Below are 24825 nucleotides of genomic sequence, written 5' to 3'. Positions count from 1 at the left end.
GTGTGGCTATTTCGAAGTTTTCTCTAAGTGTATATGTAGCCCATGGGACAAGAGGCACACATAATGCATCTGCATATGAGAGCACGGGAAGACCAGGAGGCAGCCTAACATCCATAATATTCTATTAGTCTGTTCGTCCATAAGATGACACAGGACTTCTTGTTGTTTTTGAAGACACAGACTAACACAGTTACCTCTCTGATCCATAATAGGGTGCAGCATACCCTCAGGGGAACACTTCAGAGTGAGATACACTCTAGTTAGCACACCATGCAACACAAACTTCAATTTTCCTGTAAGTGTAGCAACCTCTGTATTCTTCTGCAGCAGTCCTAGGAGGGATCACACTTCCTGCCAATTCCCCCCACCAACACCCTAGCACTCAGATGCCCCTGTCATTCTGCACCTCAGCCCTCCATTTCCTGGACAAACCATCATTTGGATGTATGTACCATTTCCTACTCTGACTCGTCCTTCTTGAATATGGTTTGCATGGATCCTAGTCATCCCTTTGATGAACTGCAGCTTCTAGAAGAGTTTTCAGGAAAGATTAAAATTTGCCATGGATGTCACCACCGCACAAAGATATTTTTTATTTCTGGGTCCCTTTCTTATATTTGTAGCTGTTGGGTTGGAGTATCATTCATGATATACTTCCAGTCTGGCAGCTCATTCCAATATCATCTGTCTCTTCAGAGTTTTCTCATAAGACATGCTCTTTCAATTTTACATCCCAGGTCTGGCCTTCTTAGGCATTTACAGAGCACCGAGCCCTGCTGCTCGGGTTTCCACAACCTTTCAGGTTATGTACAGAGGAGGGAGAATCACTGACTCCAGCTTACTAATCACCCACCTCCCCAGGGGAAAAGTGTGGTGTGTGGTCTGGGTATCCCCCAAAAGGGCTCTATGGTCTACTGGAAACCACTGAGCTGAGCCCTTTTCATATTTCCCTTCCTTTGTCACAGCATCCCTCTGTTACCTCCTCACAATAAAACATTACAGGAATTTCTTGCTTGTTTGGCCTCTATTTTCTTTGACTCCAACCATCTTTTTTATGCCACTTTATCTCTTCTCCCTGTACAAGAATTCTGGTCCCCTCTATAGCATATTTTTGATACTATAATTATAAATAGCTCTGGATTTAAAGCAACTTCTAAAATAATGGCACTGGATTGAGGGTAAAGCTTGAGCCCTTTCAATGAGGGGGCTGCATACCCTGAGGAGAGCACATCAGAGTGAGATATACTCTAGCTACAGTACCAAGCAGTATGAGCTACAGCTTTAGTACAAGTGTAGCAAACTTTCCAGAGGTATCAGGCCTCATCAAGAAGATCCCAAATTTTACATTGCTAAATCTTTGCACGAAAATTAAGGTATGGAGGCTAATTTGTCTGAGAGATGCATGTATCTACGCTTCTAAGTGATGGAAGAAGTAGACAGAGTAAAATTATTCTACCTTACTTCCAGTTCTCTCAAAACTCATAGTGGGTTGTTCCCCACACTGTCCCTACCTGGTATAGTAGTCATATTTCTAGATGAAGACTAACGGTAACTGTGTAAGCAGGTGTGATTAGTGTATTTTAAGATGTCTGTGCCCAGCCTCACCCTTTCCCCTTCTAAGTAGATTACTCCTGCTGTGACACATACCTGTACATAAGGATGAGTGTCAGGTAGAAGCTGGCCAGAAATTGAATTCACTGAAACAGCTTTTGATGTGGTAATGTGCACCTGTTTTCTGACCAAATGTGGAGTGTGCCAAAAAACGAAACTGTTTAAAAAAATCTTTATTAAGTAAAAGAAAAAAGAGAACTATCCCCTACTCTCTCCCTCCTTAGTTAATTCCTGACTCTCTGTTTAAAGTTAAAAACCAAATGTATGCAGTGTTCTGAGCAAAACACATTTTACAGAGTAGGTTAAATCTTGCACTTGATAACTTCCTTGCTTGCATACAAAGGTAAAAATCCTGTTGCACCTTTTGAGTACTTAAATCACAAACATGGAACTGCAACAAAAGCAGCAAAATTAGATCAACACAGAAGTACTTATACTAATGCCAGAATGTCTCATCATGCCATTTATATTCCGAAGGACAAAACAAGTGTAACTGCTTCAGAATATGAGTCATCCGTGCAAACACAGCATCCTGAAGTAGATGAGACAAGTGTGTGATACCTTATGAATACCGTATGAGGTCTTTGAGTCCTCTCATGTGGTGAATTACTTTGGATATTTGCTGTCTGTACAGTATACTCTCCTATCCTTTAGCACTGAAAAGCCAACAACAGTTTATCCACAAAAAGGAGATTTAAAAAATTATTTGGCATTAATTTTGATTTACAGTGTTTAAGTAGGATTAGATTCAGGCTCTTTTTTTGTATGTGAAGAAAAGCCATTCCTGAAAGCTACCTGTGTTAGATGAGAAATGCATCTACAGCAAAAATAAAAAGAGATGTAAGTGTAGGCCTAAGCATACGCATCCTTCCACGGAATCATCTTGTGAGAAATCATTTTGTTTGATATTTCTGCAAGGTGCACCCCACAAAGTTGCCACATCATCTCTCAAAGGGTTTTAGAGCCCCTTTCCTACACAGATGCCCCATAAACCACCAGAAATCCTAAGAGCTGAGTGCATCCAACTTTTAACGCTTTCTGCTGGCAGCATAACATCTTTAGTAGCCTCCTCAGTTAACTAGGTAGGATGTCCCAGTTCACCATAATTAGCTGAACAACATGGCTTTTGTAAAGTCAACTCATGCTTCACTGATCTAACAGAATTCTCTGATGGGGGTCAAAGAAACATGAGGACGAGGGAGTGCCAATGGATATAGTGTACTTAAACTTTAAAACAACGTTTGACAACGTCCCTCAACAGTTGCATCTGAGTGAGTTCCAGCCCACAAAAGCTTATGCCGTAATAAATGTGTTAGTTTTTAAGGCGTTTCAGGACTCCTCATTATTTTGCTGAAACAGACTAACCCAGCTACCCCTCTGAAAGGAAGAATCTGTAGTTGTTTAAAGGACAGGAAACAAAAGGTAGAAATAGATAGTTAATTTTCAGAATGGAGAGTGGTGGTGTTCCCAAGAGATCCATTCTGCGACAAGTGCTTTTCAATATATTTATAAGTGATCTGGAAAAAGGGGCAAACAGTAGGGGGAAAAGTTTGCAGATGATACAAAATTACTCAAGCTGGTTAAATGCAAAGCAGACTGAGAAAAATACAAAGGGATCTCTCAAAAGTGGGTGACTGGGCAACAAAATTCCAGATCAAATTCACTGTTGATAAATACAAAATTATGCATATTGTAAAATGTAATACCAGCAATATGTACAAAATCTAAATTCTAAATTTGTCTAAATTTGATCTTGTCACTCAAGAAAGAGGACTTGGAGGCCACATGGTTAGTTCTCATGAAGCATGTCCTCAATATGCAGAAGAAGGCAAAAAAGCTAACAGAATGGCCAGATCCCTTAGGAAACAGATAATAAGACAGTAAATATCATAATGCTAGTATATAAATCCATGGTATACCCACACCTGGAATATTGCTTGCAGTTCTAGTTACCCCATTTCAAAGAGGCTACATTAGGAATGGAAAAGATATTAAGAAGGGCAACAAAAATGATTAAGGGTAGAAACAACTTCCACACGAGGAGAGAATAAAAAGGACTTGTCTGTTTGAAAAAATGAGGAGGGATGATATAGGACCAATGCTGGGGGGTGCCTGTGAGTCCCTGGTTGCCCCCACACATTGCCTAGCCGATGGATATAGAGCATATACCCACAGACTGGCAGATTTGTGAGTGAGGGGCAATTTGATAGCAACCTTCAACTCCCTGGAGGGAGGCTCTAAAGAGGATGGGGAGAAACTGTTCTGAATAATGAAGGATGGGAGAAGAAGGAGCAATGATCCGAAGTTACAGAAGGACAGGTGTAGTTTGGATATTAGGAAAAAATGATTTCACCAGGAGGGTGGGGAAGCACTGGAGTGCATCACCTAGAGAGGTGGTGGAATCTCCATCCCTAGAGATTTTTAAGTCCTCGCTTGACAAAGTCCTGGATGGGATGATTTAGTTAGCGGTGGTCCTGCTTTGGGCAGGGGGCTGAACTTGATGACTTCCTGAGGTCTCTTCCAGCACTAAGTTTTGTGCTTCTAAGGCTGTAGAGATATACAAGAGGTGTATAAAATCATGAATGATACTGAGAAAGTGAATAAGGAATTGTTATTTATTCCTTCACATAACACAAGAATTGGAGTCAACCAATTAAATTAATAGGAGCAGAATTAAAACTAACAAAAGGCACAACATACTGTTAATTTGTGGAACTTCTTGATGGGAGATGTTGTGAAGGCCAAAGCTATAACTGGGTTCAAAGAAGAGTTAGATAAGTTCATAAAGTAGCTGTTAGACAGAATGGTCAGGGATACAGCCTCGTGTTCTCAGTTTCCCTAAGCATTTGACTGCCAGATGCTGGGACTGGAGGACAGGGGATGGGATCATTTGATAGCTGCCCTGGTCTGTTCATTCCTTTTGAAACACCTGGCACTGGCAACTGTTGAAAGACAGGATAGTGGGCTAATATGGCCATTCTTATGTTCTTAACTTGGAAATATAGTCAAGGTGTCCTAGCTGATTCTCTTGAAACTGATATTTTGTCTCAGTTTAACTAAAATTCCATGACATTTGGTTACTTGTCTGCCTGTGAGCTTCTGGCTGGTACATATAATTTATTCGTCAGGTCAGAGGAGTACCTGACAAAATTGCATCATGTCAACAAACATTCTAACTTCACTTGATACTGATGTTTATTTCTATCCCGCATTTCTCTTACAAATAGCATCTTTATCTTATTTTACTTTCTCAGTTCTTCAGTTCCTCTTTTTGGGTGGCAGTGGTTGCACATGAAGACCTTGGCAAAGCAGCAGTCTTCCATTTCATCCCAAAGGCAATCAATATCTTGGTTGTCCTAATCTCTTGTAGAGATCACCAAGAAAGGTCTGCCCTCTAATCCTACAAGCCACACCCTTGTTGCAGGCATGTCCATTATTACTGACAGTTGGTGTTGTAGATCCAGATGACAGAAAAGGAGACAGTCCCTTAGGAAATCCTGTTCATCAAGGTCAGGTTGCCAACTTTTCCCAACTGGATGGACCAGGTGTCATTTGCAGCAATGGCGTCAGCTCCATCCAGTCTGGGAGAGTTGGCAGTGCTACACTGCGGGTATGTCTATATTGCAACAAAAGACCCATGGGGTGGCTTCAGCTGGCTTGGGTCAGCTGACCTGGACTCAGGCCCTGGGGCTAAAAATGAAGCGCACATATTCAGACTCGGGATGCAGCCCTGGCTGTGACATCACATTTTGGGGGGTGAGGCTCTTCAAAAAACTTGGGCTCCAATTGTGGCCAGAATGTCCTGTGCTGCTATTTTTAGCCCTGCAGCCTGGAGTCAATTTACCAGTGTGCTGACATTTGGTGCTGTGGGATTTTTATGGCAGAATAGATGTGCCCTCAGTGTTTTGGAGTTGTAGGACAGGATCTTGAACTGGAGGTTCCTAGAGAGTTTTCATTCTTCTTTAAGTTTTCATGACAAGCCACTAGTCTTCACAAAAGTAGATTGACGGAGCCTGCAGGGGCATATATACCCTATCAATTAAACATTTTACAAATTGTTTCTTTTACAAAGGACAAATCAAGAAATCGTTTAGTGAAGTCTTTGCTTAATAGTTCATTTGTAAACATAGCACACAGGACCATCAGGGTGAAGAGTGTTCATGCTGATAACTGGCAAGGAAGTTTCTGCATTAATAGATTTTGTTGACTTTTCCCACTCCCTTATGCCTCCTTGGCATGAAGTAAGAAGGAAGATATTTTTCATTAAAAGAATTGAACTCTTAGAGACAAGCATAAAAATGAAGATCATATATGAGGACAGAGATGCAGCTGAGAATGAAGTGCTGTAATATTTGCTTCCTTCCTTCCTTCCTTCCAAAAAACAAAATTCACATGAAAAATCCACTAACAGACATGTATACAAACATCATTTATTCCTTATACTTCACTTCGTTGTTGCAGTTCAGTGTGATCACCAGCCTTTCCACTATCTCATAACCAAAAGTCTCATTGAAAATGTCACTATCTCATCTTTGATATCATTACAGCAGGACAGGAAGCCTCACAAGAATTTTTAAGATGTAAATAATTGCTCTAATCTTGAACTGGAATAAAAAGTTCAAATTTTGAAAATATCCACAAATCGACCATCTGAAAAAGCTTATGGGATTGGGTTGCTCAATATCTTTTGTTTCAATAATTTTGAAATGTTTTGTTTTGATTTTGACTTTTTAGCTCTTTTTTGTACAACTAAATGAATTAAAAATTCTAATTAAAAAGATATTTCAAAACAAAAATTGAAAATTTACTTTGAAAATGGGAAATTTTGATCATTTTCAAACTTTTCTATTTTTATCCAAATTGGGAGTGTTATCAATGTCCCACAAATAATTTTGATGAACCGACATTTTTCATCTAAAAACCTTTAGCTGGAAAATTCCCAACTAGCTCTAATGATAACTGAGAAATATATTTATACAGTTATCTTGATAATACCTAAATTTAAATATACTGCAGTATGGAGCTTTGTTTTTTCAGAGTGCCTGAACATTAACAAAAGTCAATACTTAAAATGGTGGAGTAGTACTTTTGTCTACATATTTATATCACTTCTAATTATAACCTTATGGTATTTGCACTGCACTGACTTGCACACGTTTTTCTAAATAATTCCAATACAAATGTTGTCCCATATATTTACAGCACTACTTTAATTTCAGGTAGCAGAGAAGCAGCATTCACATATGCCATCATTGCCGCTGGAGTAGCACATGCGATCACTGCTGCCTGCACCCAAGGAAACCTAAGCGACTGCGGCTGTGATAAAGAAAAACAGGGACAGTACCATAAAGACGAAGGATGGAAATGGGGAGGTTGTTCTGCTGATATCAGATATGGAATAGGATTCGCCAAAGTGTTTGTGGATGCCAGGGAGATTAAACAGAATGCAAGAACTCTCATGAACTTGCACAACAATGAGGCGGGGCGGAAGGTAGGTGTTTCTCTGCTCTCTGTCATCATATGACACTTCCCTGTCTAGAATGAGGGTCTAATTACAACACATACAGCACCATGTTTAAAATTATATACGCTTTAAGGCTAATGCAATTTTACAGTAGTCGAACAGGCACTGTTGTCAGCTACACAAACTTGTTGGATGATCCAGTTGTCAAATATTTGTCTAAATGTTACCCATTCCAGTCATAAAACAGAAAATGCAAACAAACAGTTGAGCTGGGAAGTCGGATGGTGCTTGAGGTAGAAAGCTTGCCTGCTACTGTGTGGCTGAATCTGTTTTCCTTCAGGCTCAGACATGAATGTCTCATGCATTTGAAAAGGGATCACTTTCAACCCAACGATCTAAACCTTGCTTTTTGTGTGGGGACTATAGATAGAAGAAAAAAACTTGAGTGAAGTGGAACTAACAAACTGACTCCTTCTAACACAACATAATATATACACACGTATTAGCAGGTTTGTCATTTTAAATGGAGAGCTCCCTCACCATTCCTTAGAACCAGGCCGCTTAAAACACATTCATGCAGAAAAAGTCTGTGAACTCATGTTTTCCTGGCAGCTGTAAACATGTACATTTTATATGGAATCTATGCAGCAGTTCTGGGAAACTTGACATCTCTTAGTTTTGCTTCCTTTGCAATAGATGGTGGTATAGTCAGATTTCCTATTGTTATGTGGCACAGGGCAAAGATGGAGGTCCTGGCACTCTGGTCCAGTAGAACGGCACTCAGCACAGGACATGTCAAGAGAGCTACATCTGGGTTCCCCAGATCCCTGTGAGCTGGTTTGTTTCCCAGGGAACAGAACACCTTTGGAGCACTCTAACTTGTGCTAGCTAGGAAGTGCCTGAAGAGGGTATTTACGCTGGCCAGAAGTACAAAGGGGCCAGGATCTTTGGCCTATAGGACATTGAATTACTACGTGTGAGAGTGGTCCCTACCCTGAAAAGCAATTGTGTAAAACAACATCTGCTTATTGAACAGATCTTCTCCCCATGCATTTATAACCCTGTCTGCTGACTTAAGTGGCCAGTAATTTTTTAGCTTTTTTTTAATGACTGTTAAGTATAACAGAGCCAGGAGAGCTAAAGACAGTGAGCTGGATTCTGTTCCTTCGGGTGCATCATCAACAGAAAGGTTCATCAAATAATGGCCTCAGGGACACCTGTGCAGCCCTGTGGCCTTTGCTTTATTTGCACAGATCAACTGAATAGGCTCAGCACATGGTGCTGCTACTGATGTAAATGGTGGCTTTCCAGAGTAGAAGTTCTCACTGTTCTACAGCCTGATCTTGGCCCCTGCTCCAGCCCCTGAGTTAAAATAATTCCTCAGGCTTTCTTAGCACTTTATTTCACCTCCTCCACTGTTGGCACTTCGATGGAATTTCTCAGCCAGCCTGTAAGTGGTGGCTTTGTCTTTGTCTTGCTGTGATTCAGCACTGAATGTGAGTAACTTGAAGTGGAAAGTGGCTTGAAGACACTAATATTTCTGTTGCAGTAACAATACTTAGAGCTCTGAGATATCACATCAAGGCCCAAGGCATATAGGCCTTACAAAAGAACTACTGTTTCTGTCACAAGCAACAGCATAGTCTTCCTCAGACTTACTGCCACCAAAAGTTAGAGAGGTTATGTTAACCTTTTCTTTTTCAGTGTTCTAAAGGCTTGGTTTTGGCACTCCAGTGCAGAGATGATCTCTCAGAATGCTACTACGTTGTTACTACAGCAGAAATATTAACCTCTCCTGAACTCATATCACTGAGTAACTGTTCAAAGAGCTTGATTTTAACAATCCCTGTGCTAGGCTCCAGTGGATTGAGAATCAGTCTCTTACTGCAGATGAGTTAGCATTTGTGTTTCACCCCGTTTTTTAACATGTAGGGTCACGTTTATTTTGCTACCCCTGCGTAACTTCACTGAAGTCAAAGAAAACAGAGGGAATTGGTCCGCTATATGTGTAGTTCTACCTTTTTTGCTGTACTTTGCAAGAGCTGGTTCCTGGACAGGCCCATTTCCAAATAACTGGTGCAGCTTCGGGTGGCAGAAAAAAAAAACCCCTGCTACTTAAAATGGCTTTAGAAAAGCATCCCTAATACACATCTTTGCGATGGGACAAAGCATCCAGAATGTTGCACGTTCTAGTCATTGAGCCTAGAATTTCAGAATTATGAAGACAAAAATTTATGAGGCACCTGGGTAATGAGGTGCAATTGTTTGGTCCCACCACAACCCCATTTATGGTGTTGTGGCTGAAGAAGTCCAAGGGCCAGTCAAGGCAGAGGCACAGCATAACATGGCAGCCACACCTTTCCCTCCTAACTCACTAGGCTGTGAGCTTTGTTTTGTGCCTTAGACATACAGTACAAAATCTTCTTACTGGTGCTTTGCCTTTACCACCGATGTGCACACCATCACAATGATTTTATGTCTAATTTGTGTGCACAACACACACAGCCTAAAAACTAGAGCCTGGGAAGTTTCACTGTGTTTGTGTTATTATCTGGAAGAGCTGTGGTGTGTGCTATGTCTGGCAAACTGCCAATTCTCCAGCAGGCTCAGAAACTATTCTGACATGGAAGTATTTACATGCCTGTTACTGAAGTCTTCACAGGGCAGATTTACTGATCTTTTGTGACGCTTTTTCTAATGGGATGGGAGACCAGCACTAGACTGGAAGAGAGTTACTGCATGGCCACAAACCAGTAGAAAATGGATAGCTAATGGCTGTGTTTAGTTCAGAGGTCAGCTTCACACTTTGCACAGTGCTTTTGTCATCTGCTCCATTCCACAGCAAACACTAACTGAAGGCTTGCATCAAAGTGGGAGAGATTGCTGATTGCGAATACCAAAAATGGACACAGCAAAGACTGGCATGTTGTGTGTCAACAGGCAGCACTCAAGGAATATCTGAGATCTGTATATTTTTGGGGCTCTTTTCCCAAGAGATTCCAAAATACTAGAAGACTTACCCACCGCTGACAGTGGTTGTCAGCAACTGGTTCCCCGCAACAGCCTATTGACTGCAGTTTAACTACTAGTGCGGACAGAATAAGAGAGTTATCAGCTGGGTTTCAGAAAGTATGCCTGAGAATGATCAAGTAAGCAGAGCAGTGAGAGAAGAACCTTAGTTGCACAGATAGGTACTTCAGGTGTTGTGGATTTTTACCATGCATTTTAATCTATTCTTATTTTAATTTCTCAGCCTCCTTCTGACAGAGTCGCATTAGTGTAATAGCTAATGAACTAACTCATGAAGTGGTAATATTCAGATTAAGGACCATATGAGTGCCTCCATGTGCAATCAATTTGCAGAGTGTGTTACTGGTCTCTCAACTGGGCTAGATTTAGATCTTACATGTCCTTAGGCACAGCATCTTCCAGGTCCCCCTAACTACATTTGATCTTTGTGTTTTCCATAAAAAATGAAACTTAACATTTAGTTGCAACTAGAACACCAGCACCCCAGGTCAGAGTTCCTTCCAATTTTTTCCATCTATAGGTGGAAAAAAAATTTGTTATGTGCAATTGTTCTGTAGGAGAATTCAAAACAGCTGTGTCACAAAATGGAAATAAAGTTCCTCTTAATTTGTAGGCATGATCTTACTATTGATCTGCTCTCAGAACGATTGTTCCCTCTAATTTTTTCCATATATGGACAGAATAAATTTTATGTGCACCAAGGCATGTGTGGATGTTCACCAATAAAAATACATAAAAATACATAAAAATACATTCCGCCCACTGTGGGTGGCTGTGGGCACCCAGTTCGTCAAAAGGGCAGCACCCGAATTTCTCCAGGGCAGCCACCCAAACACGCAGCTTACAGGGAACACTTACCCTAACTGCGCCGGAGTCCCATACATAGAACAGTTATGGGTTGGAGCCTAACTCCCACTAATAAGAGGTAGCCATGGTCAGGAGGAGGGTGCAGAGGACATTACATTTCTACCAGTTTACCTGCTAAAATAACAAAGTAGGTATGAGAGGGCTTAGACATTTTGGTGATTTGACCGAAAGATTTTCCTTTGTGTGTCAGAGGCAAGGACATTATGAAATCACTCTCTCTCTCTTGCTCTGACATTGCAGTTCTGTGAATGACATCTTGCATCAGTGTTACATCATATTAAATATAACGCCACATTATGAGTCATTGTTATAAATCATGACACCGCTACATTAGAAGCTTTTGCAATCCAAGGGCACATCAAGGTGGATTTTTATTTGATGTTTCTCTTTGCAGACCCACATAGGTGTGCTAACTTAGTAATGTTGTCATGCACTTGTAGTGATTCAATTCTTCTTTGGCTCTTGAAGAAATGTGTCATAGAGATTCAGGATGAAGGGATGGATATTGTAACTACCAAGCAAAACTGTGAGAAATTATAAGGGATACATCCCAAATGGACCAAGTAACATTCAGAATTAATCTACTGCAATATTTACAGTCCTATTCTTAGAGCAAGAGATTGAGATGAAACAGTTGTGTTTAGAAATGAAGAATTTCAGGAACTGCCACAAAACTATTGTTGAATGCCTAACATCATGACATTCTAATTCCCTTTCCTATCTGGGTCTCTTTTACTACTTAGTACAGAGTTTAGCCTCAGAATAGGTTTGATTCCTCAGATACACTCACTGCCTTGAAACTTTCCCCACCCTCTTTTGGTGCTAGTATCAGTACAGGGATCACCAGACCCTCATACTGAAGTCAAAGAAGTTAACTGTCAATCTGCAGCTGACAGCAATTTTCAATTCAATCTGAATATGTTTTACACCAGTGTATGTATGTTGTGGAACATGGAAACATGAACATGAAATAACAGTGTAATCTTCTGAGAATTGTTTTTTTTTAGAACAGTGCCCAGTGTGCTATTGACAATAGATAACAGCAAGCAATAGCTTGAAGAAATAATGCTATGAAATGAAAGGCCATGCAAATATTTAAAAATTTCAGACTGATGCCTGAACCTTAAAGGAACTAACAACACTGCCTGGAGCCAGACAAAAAGCAGTCAGGCATTGTAAAAACTGCCAACAATTCTGCTACTGGAGCCCAACCTTTTCTGGGCATGCTTGAGGCTTCATTCACCCCTACTGGTGTGGAATGGGGATGCAATTCAGTTGGCAATACCTTGACCAAATGGGAACAGTGGCACCTAAGGGAGGATACCTCCACTGCTGTCCTTCCAAAGGGATCCAGTCAGGTGAAGGCTGTTTTAGAGGACAATCTGGGTACCGTAGGAGCCCCACATGGTGGATTTAGGAGAGCCTGGAGCCAGTCATCATAAATAACCCCTTTTTTTTTTGGATTGTCTTGCATGGTTACAATATTTTGTCTATTCAGATGTTTTTTGTGAGAAGGAAACTGCTTTTTGGACTCTGGCCACTTGTGTAATGCTCAGAGATGCCCATCATAAGAGAGATTGCACCTAAGATGTCAGAAGCTTAGTATATGAGGCTGCACCAGTGAAAATCACCTGATTGTTTGGCTTTTCACATTGTCGTTAGGTAGTACATACCAGTGGAATAAACACAACTGTTCATGATTTTTGAATGAAAATAGGTTAAAGTTGCAAATAGTCTTGCAGGAATTTGTTCTTTGCCTTCTGTCTGGTTGCTTATTTAATTTGAAGAGGCTCATACAGAAGTACTTGCCCTGGACCATTTGATTTCAAAAAGTGATGTAACACATAGGCTGTCTACACTTGAATTCTTCTTTTGAAAGAGACATGCAAATGAAGGAAACAAAAATGCAAACGAGGTGCAGATTTACATATCGGGCACCTCATTTGCATATTCTTATTTCGAAATATCTTCTTTTGAAAGAATAAAACCAATCTAGACACTGCTCTTTCAAAAGTGACCCTCATCTTCAAAAGAATCCTCCTTTCCTTTTTTATGGGAATAAGGATTCTTTCAAAGATTGGGTTTACTTTCAAAAGAGCAGTGTCTACACTTATATTCTTCCTTCGAAAGAAGCTATTTCAAAATAAGAATATGCACATGAGGTGCCAGATTGTAAATCTGTAACTCATTTGTATTTTTGATTTCCCACATTTCCATGCCTCTTTTGAAAGAGGAATGCAAGTGTAGACACATCCATAGAGACGTCAATGCATATGGCTTCTGAGTATACAAAGCCATTTCATCACTGAACTCCAAAAAGCGAAAGTATCCTGTACTGAATGGGTTCAAACATTTGTTTCCCTGTTTGCTTCCACATGAAATTGCAAATATGTCATATAAAACACTGAAGTATTAAATGCCAAATCCTGTCCCACTGAAAACAATGGCCAAATTCCCACTGACTAAAAAGAAGCGGGATCATCCTTAACCCTGGGGAGTATTGCAGCCTTAACCCTGGGGAGTACAATAAAACCCAGAACTGGAGTTTGGATTCTAGGCCCCTGAGGGACAGAGAATGGGAGCCTGTCACACTGCTTCAGTGCTTTAAATTCATCATCTTTAGTATATTTCCTTCCAGCTTCCAGTGGTGTGAGATCAGGATAAGGTCTAGTATTTGGTCATTGCTTTACGAGTGGGGAATTCTTTTCACATGGGCAATTTTTTCCCTTTTGTACGGTTTCTGGAGAGATGTTGACAGGCTCCAATAGCTGCATTACTCCCTTCTGGCCACAGGATGTTATCGCACCATTGGAGTCCAAAAGGGTGTGGCAGGATGAATGATGAGAGGGAGCGGAGGTACATAGAGTTAAGGAAAGGGAATCTCACAGGAAATTCACTGACAATACAAATTAAAATATCTTACAGGGTAAATTGTCCAGAGCAGTGTGAGGTGATGCACTCAAACCTGTGATCAGAATATGTGGAAGCGCTATTACTAAAACTGCATGCACTATTTTGAAAATGCTCCTCTAGGCATCCAAGTACCCTATATATTGGTTTTCTTGTTGATCCAATAGTTGGCAAATCAGCTTGTTTGAAGCCAGGGGAGGATGAAACAAACAAACAAACAAACAAAATGTAGGGTTTACAGGGCTCATCCAAATGTCCTAGACCAATACTTTGTTGCAGCCAGAAGCCCATAAACAAGGAAATAAGAAGGCTGCTCCTAGCAAGCTGCTCCTAACTCCACAGTAGGTGTGGTTCCTCAGTCTAGTCATGCAGAGGAAGAACATGATTTAGGGTACATCTGCACTATGGGGAAGCTGAACCATCCTGTGATCATTCTACTGGAATTCAATGTAGCGTGCCTAGTGTGGACAGCATGGAAGCCTGAATTAATGTATGTCGAATTCAGCTACTTAATTAATATAGCTGAAATTGCCTGCCTTAAATTGACTTTCCCCTGAAGTATAGACCTGCCCTTGGGGTGCGTCTACATTTGCGTTCCTCTTTCGAAAGAGGCAGGCAAATGAGGTAAATCGAAAATGCAAATGATGTATGAATTTGCATATTTGACATCTCATTTGAATACTCTAATTTCAAAAGAGAGTCTTTTGAAAGAAGAAAGCCAGTGTAGACGCTGCTCTTTCGAAAGTAAACCCATCTTCGAAAGAATCCTTCTTCCCTTTATTCTACACTGGCATTCGTCTTTCAAAAGAAGCTCTTTTGGAATTAGAACATGTAAATGAGGCACCAAATATGTAAATCTGCACCTCATTTGCATTTTTGATTTACCTCATTTGAATTCCTTTTTCAAAAGAGGAATGCAAGTGTAGGAGCACCCTTAAAGTCCTTTCTTGACAAGGCAGTTCATTCTAGCTAGGCCTGGACACATTGCGCCCCTGCAGTCCCCACATTGTTGTAGGTATTCTGCTCAGGGAGATTGCCTTTACCTTCTTGACAACCACCACATGGGGCTTTTCGAACTGTCACTAAAATGATGCCCTGATGTCATAGTTCCAGGCAATCTTCTGAAGTGGCATTATTCACAGCATGTCATTTCTGGCAAGCACATACAACTCCTTTGATATGCAGTAAGGCAGGATTTTCCAGAGGGCCCAGCACTGAATGAACAGTCTCCCATTGAGGTCAATGGTGAACTTCCATTCATTTATATGGGAGCAAAGTAAAGTAAATGCGGAGCACCCTGGAACCTCAGCACTTCATTTTCCCCTCTTAAACCCACCCCCTACCTCTGGGGAAATGATTGCATTACACCTGACAGGCCTGTGCAGGGCAATTTCCTAGGTGTGAAGAAAAATGCAGGTTCTGGGCTCTCTCACGGTATTTTGTTTGCATTTGAAGGGATCAAAGATCTATTTTATGGCTTTCCTACTGCTTTTAGATAATAGTCTTAAAACAAGACAAAACTTGACAGACAAGCTCTGCATCTTCTCAACAGACTGAAGTAAAGATAAAGGGAACATTAATGTTATTCTAAATTATGAGGAGGAATCAGACTGCACAAGAGCTGTAATCCACAAGCATGAATTTTCATTCCATTTGTCCTCCACTTTCAGCTCATCAGAAGTAGTGATACATGGTCCCACTTGTATTTTGGCTTTCAGCTCCCTCTTCTATCTTATGTGGTTGAAACCTGAATTCCTGATTTACACTGAAGATTAGGGGATGATAAATGCTATCACTTACCTGCAATCACAGTTTTAGAGGGTTCTGGCATTATGAGCAAAACAGTCATTTCATGGAGTGATTATTAGTACAGACAAAGATAGGTAAGAAAGGGCCAAATCCTGTGAATAAATAATAAAAAGCCTCTCAAGTTCCAAATTTAGTCTCATACATTTTTCACAACAGACACAATCAGAGGGTCACAATAATGTATAATTTGCTTTATTAACACAAATCACTGGGGGGATCACAAACTTTTCATGGAATCTGGGAGATGTTTCCAAAGTTAACTCATGTTTGCTCTGTGGACAGTTGGCAGCATGTCATTGAGTGAACAATGAGGTACAGGATTGCCACGGAGTCCACTCACCAGAGCAGCATTTTCTGCTGGCCTTCCTGGGGAGTCGCTCTGCCAGTTGGTGTGCACTCTTCAGGGTGCACCTCTCCCATTGTCCTCTCACCCTACAGACTCAGCTCACTCCAGGAATCACAACTAAGGGCTCACTCCTCTGGTCAGGCCACCATCTGTGTTTCCTTCCAGAGTTACCTAGAGTCCTTCTATGGAAACAGTCCAAGGCTGTCTTCTCCTGTGCTGCCCTGATGATGCCACTGACTCAATGCCTGTTAGGGAGCCAGGAGGCCTTGCAGACCCCGTGCACACAGCATGGAACTCCAGCTGCAGCAGCAGCAGCAGCCAGAAGCCCTGGGCTAAGGGCTGCTGCAGGCGGCAACCATAGAGCCCTGCAAGGGCTGGACAGAGTGTCTCTCAACCCCTCAGCTGATGGCCGCCATGGAGGACCCCGCTATTTCGTTGTAGCAGGACACGGATCGTCTACACACACCCTACTTTGATGTTCAATGTCGAAGTAGGGCACTATTCCCATCTTTGGATAGGAACAGCAATTTTGACGTCTTGCCACCTAATGTCGATTTCAACATCGAAATAGCGCATGGCACGTGTAGATGCAACGCATGCTATTTCGACGTTGCGCCATCTACTTCGAAGTAGCTGGCTAGTGTAGATGCACCCCTTCAGTTCCTTACTCCCTGGCTTTGTCTCCAGGTGCAGTCTGAGAAATGAGTTGACCTACCTGGCCAGTTTAACCCCTTCTAATAAAATGTGGCATGCACACGTCATCACATGTACCCAAGGAGAAATGAAGGATGATTTTAGATGTTATATAGTCCACTGCTTTATAGGTCTGATCCAGTCCCCACTGAAGTCAATGGAAAGATGCCATCTGACTTTGTGTCAGGTCCTGTAGGAGCTGTCAGTGCCTCACTTATATTCCAAATCCAAAACATTTTGTTTTACACCAGTTAAGCATGTTTAGAGACAGTGCACTTATCACATCACATATAAAACCTAAACACTGAAAGCAAGGAAATGGAATAGTTAAGAGCATCATAAATTTTATCCTGCTCACATAAAACCACAAACATATTATTGTGATCAAAATAAAGAAGTGCACATTACATCACATCACAACACAACAACCTTCACTCTGACCGATGGATGGTAGAGGTTTTTCTGTGTAATTTCTGTTATCATAAGCTTGGTTATATTAAAATAAGTTTTGGTTTCTACTTGTTTTTGGAATTTCCCTGTGCAGATGGCTCATTGACTGTTTTTTGACATTGTTCATTTGCCTACATAAAGAAAAAAGATCATAGGCCAACATTTTCAAACTTAGCACCTAAAGTTAGGCATCTTGAAAAAATGCTAAGACTTTCAGAGGCAGGTGTTTAACATGACCGGACTTCCATTAAATTTCAGTGGGAGTTATAGGTATCCAGCACCTTTGCAATTCAGGTCTCTTATTTATTTAGTTATCTAAAGACAGACTCGTGCATCTATCCTAGGCATGACAATACGGATATTTTGGCCATTAAAAATAAAATACATAGAAGAGAGGAGTCTTCAGATTTTAAAGAATGTTTTGGTGCTTGGCAAGTTATCAACTTTTTTGCAAGTTATTGACAATCTAATAGATCTAATAGCTGTTTGGCTAGATCCTTCTGGCATATCCTTTTCTACATTCCTTAAGAGATGGTTAATTATGACACACATAACTTATAACACATACAGGCTACGTCTACACGTGAAGCCTACTTCGAAGTAGCTTATTTCGATGTAGCGACATCAAAATAGACTATTTCGATGAATAACGTCTACACGTCCTCCAGGGCTGGCAACGTCGATGTTCAACTTCGACGTTGCGCAGCACCACATCGAAATAGGCGCAGCGAGGGAACGTCTACACGCCAAAGTAGCACACATCGAAATAAGGGTGACAGGCACAGCTGCAGACAGGGTCACAAGGCGGACTCAACAGCAAGCCGCTCCCTTAAAGGGCCCCTCCCAGACACAGTTGCACTAAACAACACAAGATCCACAGAGCCGACAACTGGTTGCAGACCCTGTGCATGCAGCATGGATCCCCAGCTGCGGCAGCAGCAGCCAGAAGCCCTGGGCTAAGGGCTGCTGCACACGATGACCATAGAGCCCTGCAGGGGCTGGAGAGAGAGCGTCTCTCAACCCCTCAGCTGATGGCCACCATGGCGGACCCCGCAATTTTGATGTGGCGGGACGCGCAACGACTACACGGTCCCTACTTCGACGTTCAACGTCGAAGTAGGGCGCTATTCCTATCCCCTCGTGGGGTTAGCGGCTTCGACGTCTCGCCACCTAATGTCGAAGTTAGTGCCGCTACTTCGAAGTAGCGTGCACGTGTAGACACGGCTACAGTGAATTAGACCAGGGCTCCTGTGCAGTCTTGCCTCATGCAGTGAATTCCTGAGAAGGTATGTTCATTCACTGTGCATCTGCATGAGTTATTCAGGATTACTGCTCCTCCCATTAAGGGATATCAGCAGGAATGGAATGTGGGTCTTTCAGAACAAGCCTCTACAGCTTGAGCCAAAGAACAGTTGGTGTACCTGAGTCTTACCCTACCTGTGGGACCGACATCAGGGTCTGTGTGTGAGACACAATACCCATAGCTGAGGTATTGCATACTCATGCTTATTACTCCAAACATTGCAAACAATGCTAGAAAGTTCTAAGACGTTCAATAACTGACAAAACAAAAACCTACCTCTCCTGTTTTTTCCGTGAACTTGCTAGGGCACTTGTAGTCCTTTCATCTGTAGTTCTCCAGGAGCCTTGCAAAGATGAGTGAGCATTATCAGTCCACTTTTACAGCCGGCCTTTAACTCCATTTGTTTGAAACAATGCATGTGAGAAGCACTGAACTTTAATGGAGTTGTACCATCTTAAACCAGCAGTTTAGCCCAATGAATTTAGGTTTTTCTAAATAGCCTGTAGTGACAAAGTGGGTTGGGTATTATCTTTTATTAGACCAACTTACGTTGGTATGAGTTACAAGCTTTCAAGCTTACACAGATGATCTGAAGAAACAATCTCTTCTACCTCGTCTCATCAATATCCTGGGACCAGCAGAGCTACAACAATACTACATATTCTAAAGGCTGCTTAATACATTTGTGGCACAATGGACACCAGAATTCTGCTCTCCACAAAGCCATAAGCTATAAAAATGCTTGCTGGAATCCACATACAGAAAGTCCTTGACACAAGCCTAGGCCATTCAGGTGGGCTAGAGAGGTTTTATTTGATGAAAAGTAGTGCACAGAAATCTGGAAGCAAGCAGTGTAAACCCCATTCAGGAAGAGAAAAAATCAGCATATAGTTTTGGGCACGGGTTGGCAGCCAAAATAGCAAGAAGAGCCATTTTTTTCAAATTCAGTAAAAAACTCATTAATTCAAGAGCCACAATGCATATGAATACTTGATGGTCCTTAATAAGAAACATCAGACCACACTTTTTGTAACCCCTGTTTTAAGAACAGTGCATACACAATGATTTGTAATGCAGTACATGTTTACTGTACGATGTTCACAAACTTTTTGCATATTCTATTTCCTCACACTTTAACATGTGTTTGTTTACCACTATCTTCCTGACTTTCATTCCTGCACCATTTTTTCTCTCTGGAAGATCATCATCACCATCATCTATAGCAACAACAATGGGTTCAGTGCCCCTTGGTGTCTGATGCCTCTCTCACTGTTCCCTTCCATCTTCCTCTGTCCAGTGCAGAGTGGGTTAGCTTCTGTAGACTAGCTCTGAACCAATCTAGTATATCATCTACCCATTATCTGTGGGGTCTGCCTCTCCTATTCAAATTGTCTGTTATGCCGAATACCAGGGTCTTGATTTTTCATTTGTCATTCATTCTGCAGATATGCCCAAATAGCTATAACTTCTGTTGTATAACCTTCTGCAGTAGATTCTCTTTTGGCTGTATCTTCCTATATAATTCCTTGTTGTTGACCCTCTGCATCCATCCCATTTTCAGGATCTTTCTATAACAACTCCCCTCAAATGCCAATATCCTTCTCTTCAAATCTTTCATTATCACCCATGTGTCACATCTGTACAACATGCTGCTGAATACACACGTGTTCAAGACACTCCAAAGCTAATTGCTTTGCTTTTCCAGATCTTATCCATCACCTTCAATCTCACTCTTGCTTTCACTGTTCTAGTTGCTATTTCCTTTTTTACAGTCCTTTAAATATCTGACCATCAATATTCTTATGGGGCTATTTTCAAAAAGCTTTTCCCTGGCTATATTCTGGCATATAAATAATCCAGTAAAAAAGGATTTACATGAAGTGATCATTCATTTGGATGATATACTAATCAAGGTGACAATATGGAAGTTTATGGTTTACAGGGTTGTTTTTTATAAAGGAGAAATATCTCTTTTTCTAGTTCTGAAACTTAAGATACATGATGCAAGCAGAAAGCTTAGAACCTCTTCCAGAAAAAAAAGTAGAGCACTTTCCAAAATACCTATGCCTAGACATGCCACAGTAGTCAGACCCTTCCTTGATTGGGTTATGCTTTATATTAAGGTTCTTTTTGAAGATGATTTATACAAGATTAATAAATGATTAATACATGTTGTAAACATATTACAGGCATGAGTAATATGTGTTATAGATGGGTATAAGCACACCCGTGCAAGGTTTGTAATAGATAGTCAACAGCCATGATTGCAAGCAATCTATTATCCTGTTAAACCATGATTAACCCTTTATTAAAATATTATTTAATTATTAACACCTTATAAGCAATTTCTAAATTGAATATCAATATGAAGAGGGCGATTCATTTTGTTTGGGAACTTCGGTATCGAACATCTCTACAGTAATAACTAGAAAGGTGATTGTTAATAAAGAATAGTAACTGGGGTTGGACTGAAGAAGCTAATAGGGCATTTGAGCACACCAACAATTTATAAATGTGCACCAAGGTGTCAGGACATTTTAATTCCAAATTAGAACTTGCTGCAAGTGGTCTCCCCACTTTAGGCAAAGATGCCATCATACTACATAAAATGCCTATTGGGACCAAGACAAATTAATTCATGATTCTATAAGCAAAGCTAAAATGTTAAACAAACTTTTGCTGAGAGAAAGAATCTCTGGGTATTATACTTGGAATCAGGAAATTCCAGGTACTTCTGTATGGGAGGAAATTTTCATTGACAGCAGGCCAGAAGCTCCTTGTTAAAATTCTTGGACTGAAGATGAGTATGCTAATCTTTATAACCTAGCAGCTGCTGAGATAGGCTGTGATGGTAGCATCTCATTTCTGATAAGTGTAATCTGTCTGAACACATGGAAGTGATGATGTATTGTCCCAGATGCAATTAGAGGTAGCAATCCTTTACAGTCAAGTCCAATGGTTAGAATTTTTTGGAAGAAGTTTCTATTTCGGCAAGAAGAAAGTAGCAGTGACAAAGGGCCAGCTCTTAAATTAAATTAATTAAAACTGCTTATTTCATGTGAATGTTTTGCATGGTGAGCAAACAGTGTGGAAAGGTGAACTCAAAAAAGATTGAACCTGTATTATTGGTGATGATAATGAAATACTTGCAAGTCACATTGTTGGAAGAATTGCATGAAGACCACACTAGAATACTTAAAGATGTTAAAGGGGTCATGAGAACTATTTTTAAGCCAAATTTGTATCAAGATCTCAAGCTGGTGAGTGTACAGGGTCATGAGTCTTGTCTCATAATGAAAACTTCACACACTACTAATAGAAAAAAGAAAGTTTGGAAACAAAATGTAGGCTAAAGAGTAAATCAAACCTATGTGGGGAATTAGATTGACTTGTTTTTCACAAAGAATTCTCTTTTTGGGGCATTGGATAGTTGCCTGTGTGTGCATGGACTGCAGCGTTGAGGTTGAAGTGTGCTAAGAAAGTGACTTTATTTAATCATGACCATGTGTTTGCTTTTCTAACATATTGCAAAGTACAACACCAGTCAGTTATTTTATAGATGGTCTCTCTGTGAACATGTACCAAGGAAGATAGAGCAAGTGGTACTAAGTGGTTATGATGATACCAGCTCTAATTCCAGAAAATCATTACCATCTTCCTTCTTGCAAATTAACAAAACTTGCCTTCAAGTTATTGGAGTTCACCTAATCTGCCCTTTTCTTTGCCACACCCTTACATCATCATCATCTTTTCCTTCATTTTGAGCATAAATATTTGACATATTATCTCTTTGGAGTTGAGGGTAATACACAGGAGGGGACAATCATATCAACCGGGAGATGGACTGCATGAAATAATATTCACTCAGTGCCCCAAGCACACACCATTTCATTATTACAGGTCTTTTTCCTATATTGCTTCAGGAAGAAACCAGTATTTTAGGGCAACAGGGCCATTTTTCTTCAGCTATTTCAATCTGTCATCTTCACAAAGCATCATAACTTTGTTTAGCTGAGAGCAAGCAACAATTCCCAAAAAACCTTCCCTAGAATCATTGTCCCACTTTACCCAGGACATCATGCTTCTGATTATGTCTCATGACACAGTTTGAGCCTTTCTAATCTGGAACTCTCTTGTCTGGCAACATCCGTAATCCAGAATGATTTTAGTTAGCAGGATGCCCATTTATCATGGGTGTGGCCAAGTTTCCTGTGGTCCCATAAAGTTTCTTTCCAACCACCAGTTCTGGCTTTCAGTGTTCTGTGGTGTTATTTAGCTGTAATTTACCCCAAATGTCTTCTAAGAGCCCAATAAGCAGTGGAAGTGTTGGTAATGTGCTAGAAAATATTGGCCTCCTGTAGTCTGGCAAATTCTCTCCTCCAGCACTGGTCAGGTCCCGAGACTGCTGGATGAGAGAGGGTCAACGTGTACATATAACTCTATGCTGAATCATTCTGTGGTTGGATTACCTTCCAGTGACTGCTTGTCAACAGCACTTTTAGCCCATGGCTATTAAAAATTGTTTCTTTCCAACACAGAACATAAATCAGATGAAATAATTAATTAGATGTTTTTTCCAAAAATTAGATTACTTTTTAGTTACTTTTTTATATTATCTACATGATGACACTTATTTGATACTGTACTGATCTAACCTAATCTAGGTGATAACAGGTCTCCCTAAGGTAATTTTTAAAAAACAAATGGCTGCAGTTTAGCAGCAATGACAGTTATGTTTTCAACCACAAATCCATTTTCTCTGCGAAAATATTTGGATTAGCAGTTGCAGTCTGCAGATTCCACCATTTAAACTATTGCCAGCCTTGTGGGTAGCTGATTTTTGATATTCACCAAGAACAACAGTAGCCAGTGGTGTGATATAAACAAAATTCAAATTTCCTTTTCTGAAACTACTTGTAAGTGCAACTATATATTTAAACTCTTTATTGCCAGTAAAGTAATGCAGATAATGCATTTCCTGATACAGGAATTCATGAAGCTGTGTGGGTAAAAAAATCTTGAGTGCATACTCATGAAATACTTTTGTTGTGAATCCAGTGCCAACTGATAGAAGACAGGATGGTTTAAGCTTAGTCACTGACCATACACCTCAGGAATATGTTTGAAATACAACCTTGAGCTAGCTGACTAAAATTATTCAAAATCACAGGCCCTAAACAAACTGAATTTGCTACTTTCAAGTTACATTTCAGTCTTTAACCAGGGGTGGGGTGGGGAGGATGTCTGTTCAGATGAAATATAAAAGGAAGCTATCCTGGAGACTGCAGTGTTATAAAACATGGTAGAACTGGGAGAAAGGAGGGAAGGGAAAGTAAGGATTTTAATAGATAGTTCTACTCTGAAAAGGGCTTCAAATATGGTGCATTCTATGTTTATTGTGCCTCATATCCTGTATCATATTTGCTCAGTTATCAACCACCAGGGTTGCTGAGATATAAGTAACTGTGTGCATAACAAGCCAAGCAGCATCTTGATGAAGACACTGGAGAGTTTAGGCATTTAATTTGACCTTTGGGCTCAAAATTATGTTTGTAAGGTTGTCAGGGAAAACAAAAATAAAGGACTGAGCCAGTTTGGTACAGATTTTTTGAAACATACACACAGAATCCAGTCAGGCCATTTTAATAATTACTTTTCATAGCTGAGCAGAGCGAGAAGGAAACATGCCTTTGAGGGGAATAATTATACAACTAGCTAGTACAGGGGTTTTTCCTCTGAAGCTGCTGGTGTTAGCTATGATCACTGGCAATACACTGAACTAAATAGATACCTTGTCAGATCATGTAGGATAGTTCCTATGATTTGAAGGAGTAGAAGGTCGTGTCTTGCAGAGTAAGTCAGGGAGGGCATTCCATGCACATATTCAAGAAGAATGGGAGAATTGGTGTCACTTGCTGTCCATATTCTCCAAATGATGTTATTTCTTCAGAGTTCTATTCTTTTTTTCAAAACTACTCTTTAAAACAATAACTCATATAAATGAGTCCACCAAAGTCTATGCTCCTTTTCTCTTTGGATATGCTTACACAGCAAAGTTATTTCAAAATAACAGCCTGTATTTTGAAATAACTTTGCTAGCATCTACAGAATGCAACTGCTATTTTGAAATAATTTTGAAATAGTGGTTGACTTATTTAGAAATAGGTGAACCTCATTCCATAAGGGCTGTGTCTATGCTAGCCCCCTTCAAAGAAGGGGGCATGGTAATCAGCCAGAGCAGAAAATACTAATGAAGTGCTGCCATGAATAAGGGCACTTCAAAGTCGCATGGGTACTTTGAAGTGCCAGCGGCTACATGGCATGCTGGCAGCTTCAAAGTTT

General features: G+C 40.5%; 1 protein-coding gene across 1 annotated transcript in view; it reads left to right on the top strand.

Moving 5' to 3' along the window:
* The window catches only part of WNT7A (Wnt family member 7A), a 61420-nt gene that overhangs the window by 23258 nt on the left and 13337 nt on the right, over nt 1–24825 (top strand). Inside the window, exon 3 of the mRNA XM_075005075.1 lies at nt 6831–7102. Within this exon, the coding sequence (XP_074861176.1) occupies nt 6831–7102 (272 nt within the window). The remainder of the gene's footprint in view (nt 1–6830; nt 7103–24825) is intronic.

The sequence above is a fragment of the Carettochelys insculpta genome, chromosome 11 (genome assembly GCF_033958435.1).
Source record: "Carettochelys insculpta isolate YL-2023 chromosome 11, ASM3395843v1, whole genome shotgun sequence".
Classification (NCBI taxonomy): domain Eukaryota; kingdom Metazoa; phylum Chordata; order Testudines; family Carettochelyidae; genus Carettochelys; species Carettochelys insculpta.
Note: the sequence above shows the minus strand (reverse complement) of the source record. Positions and strands in the feature narration are given on the sequence as shown.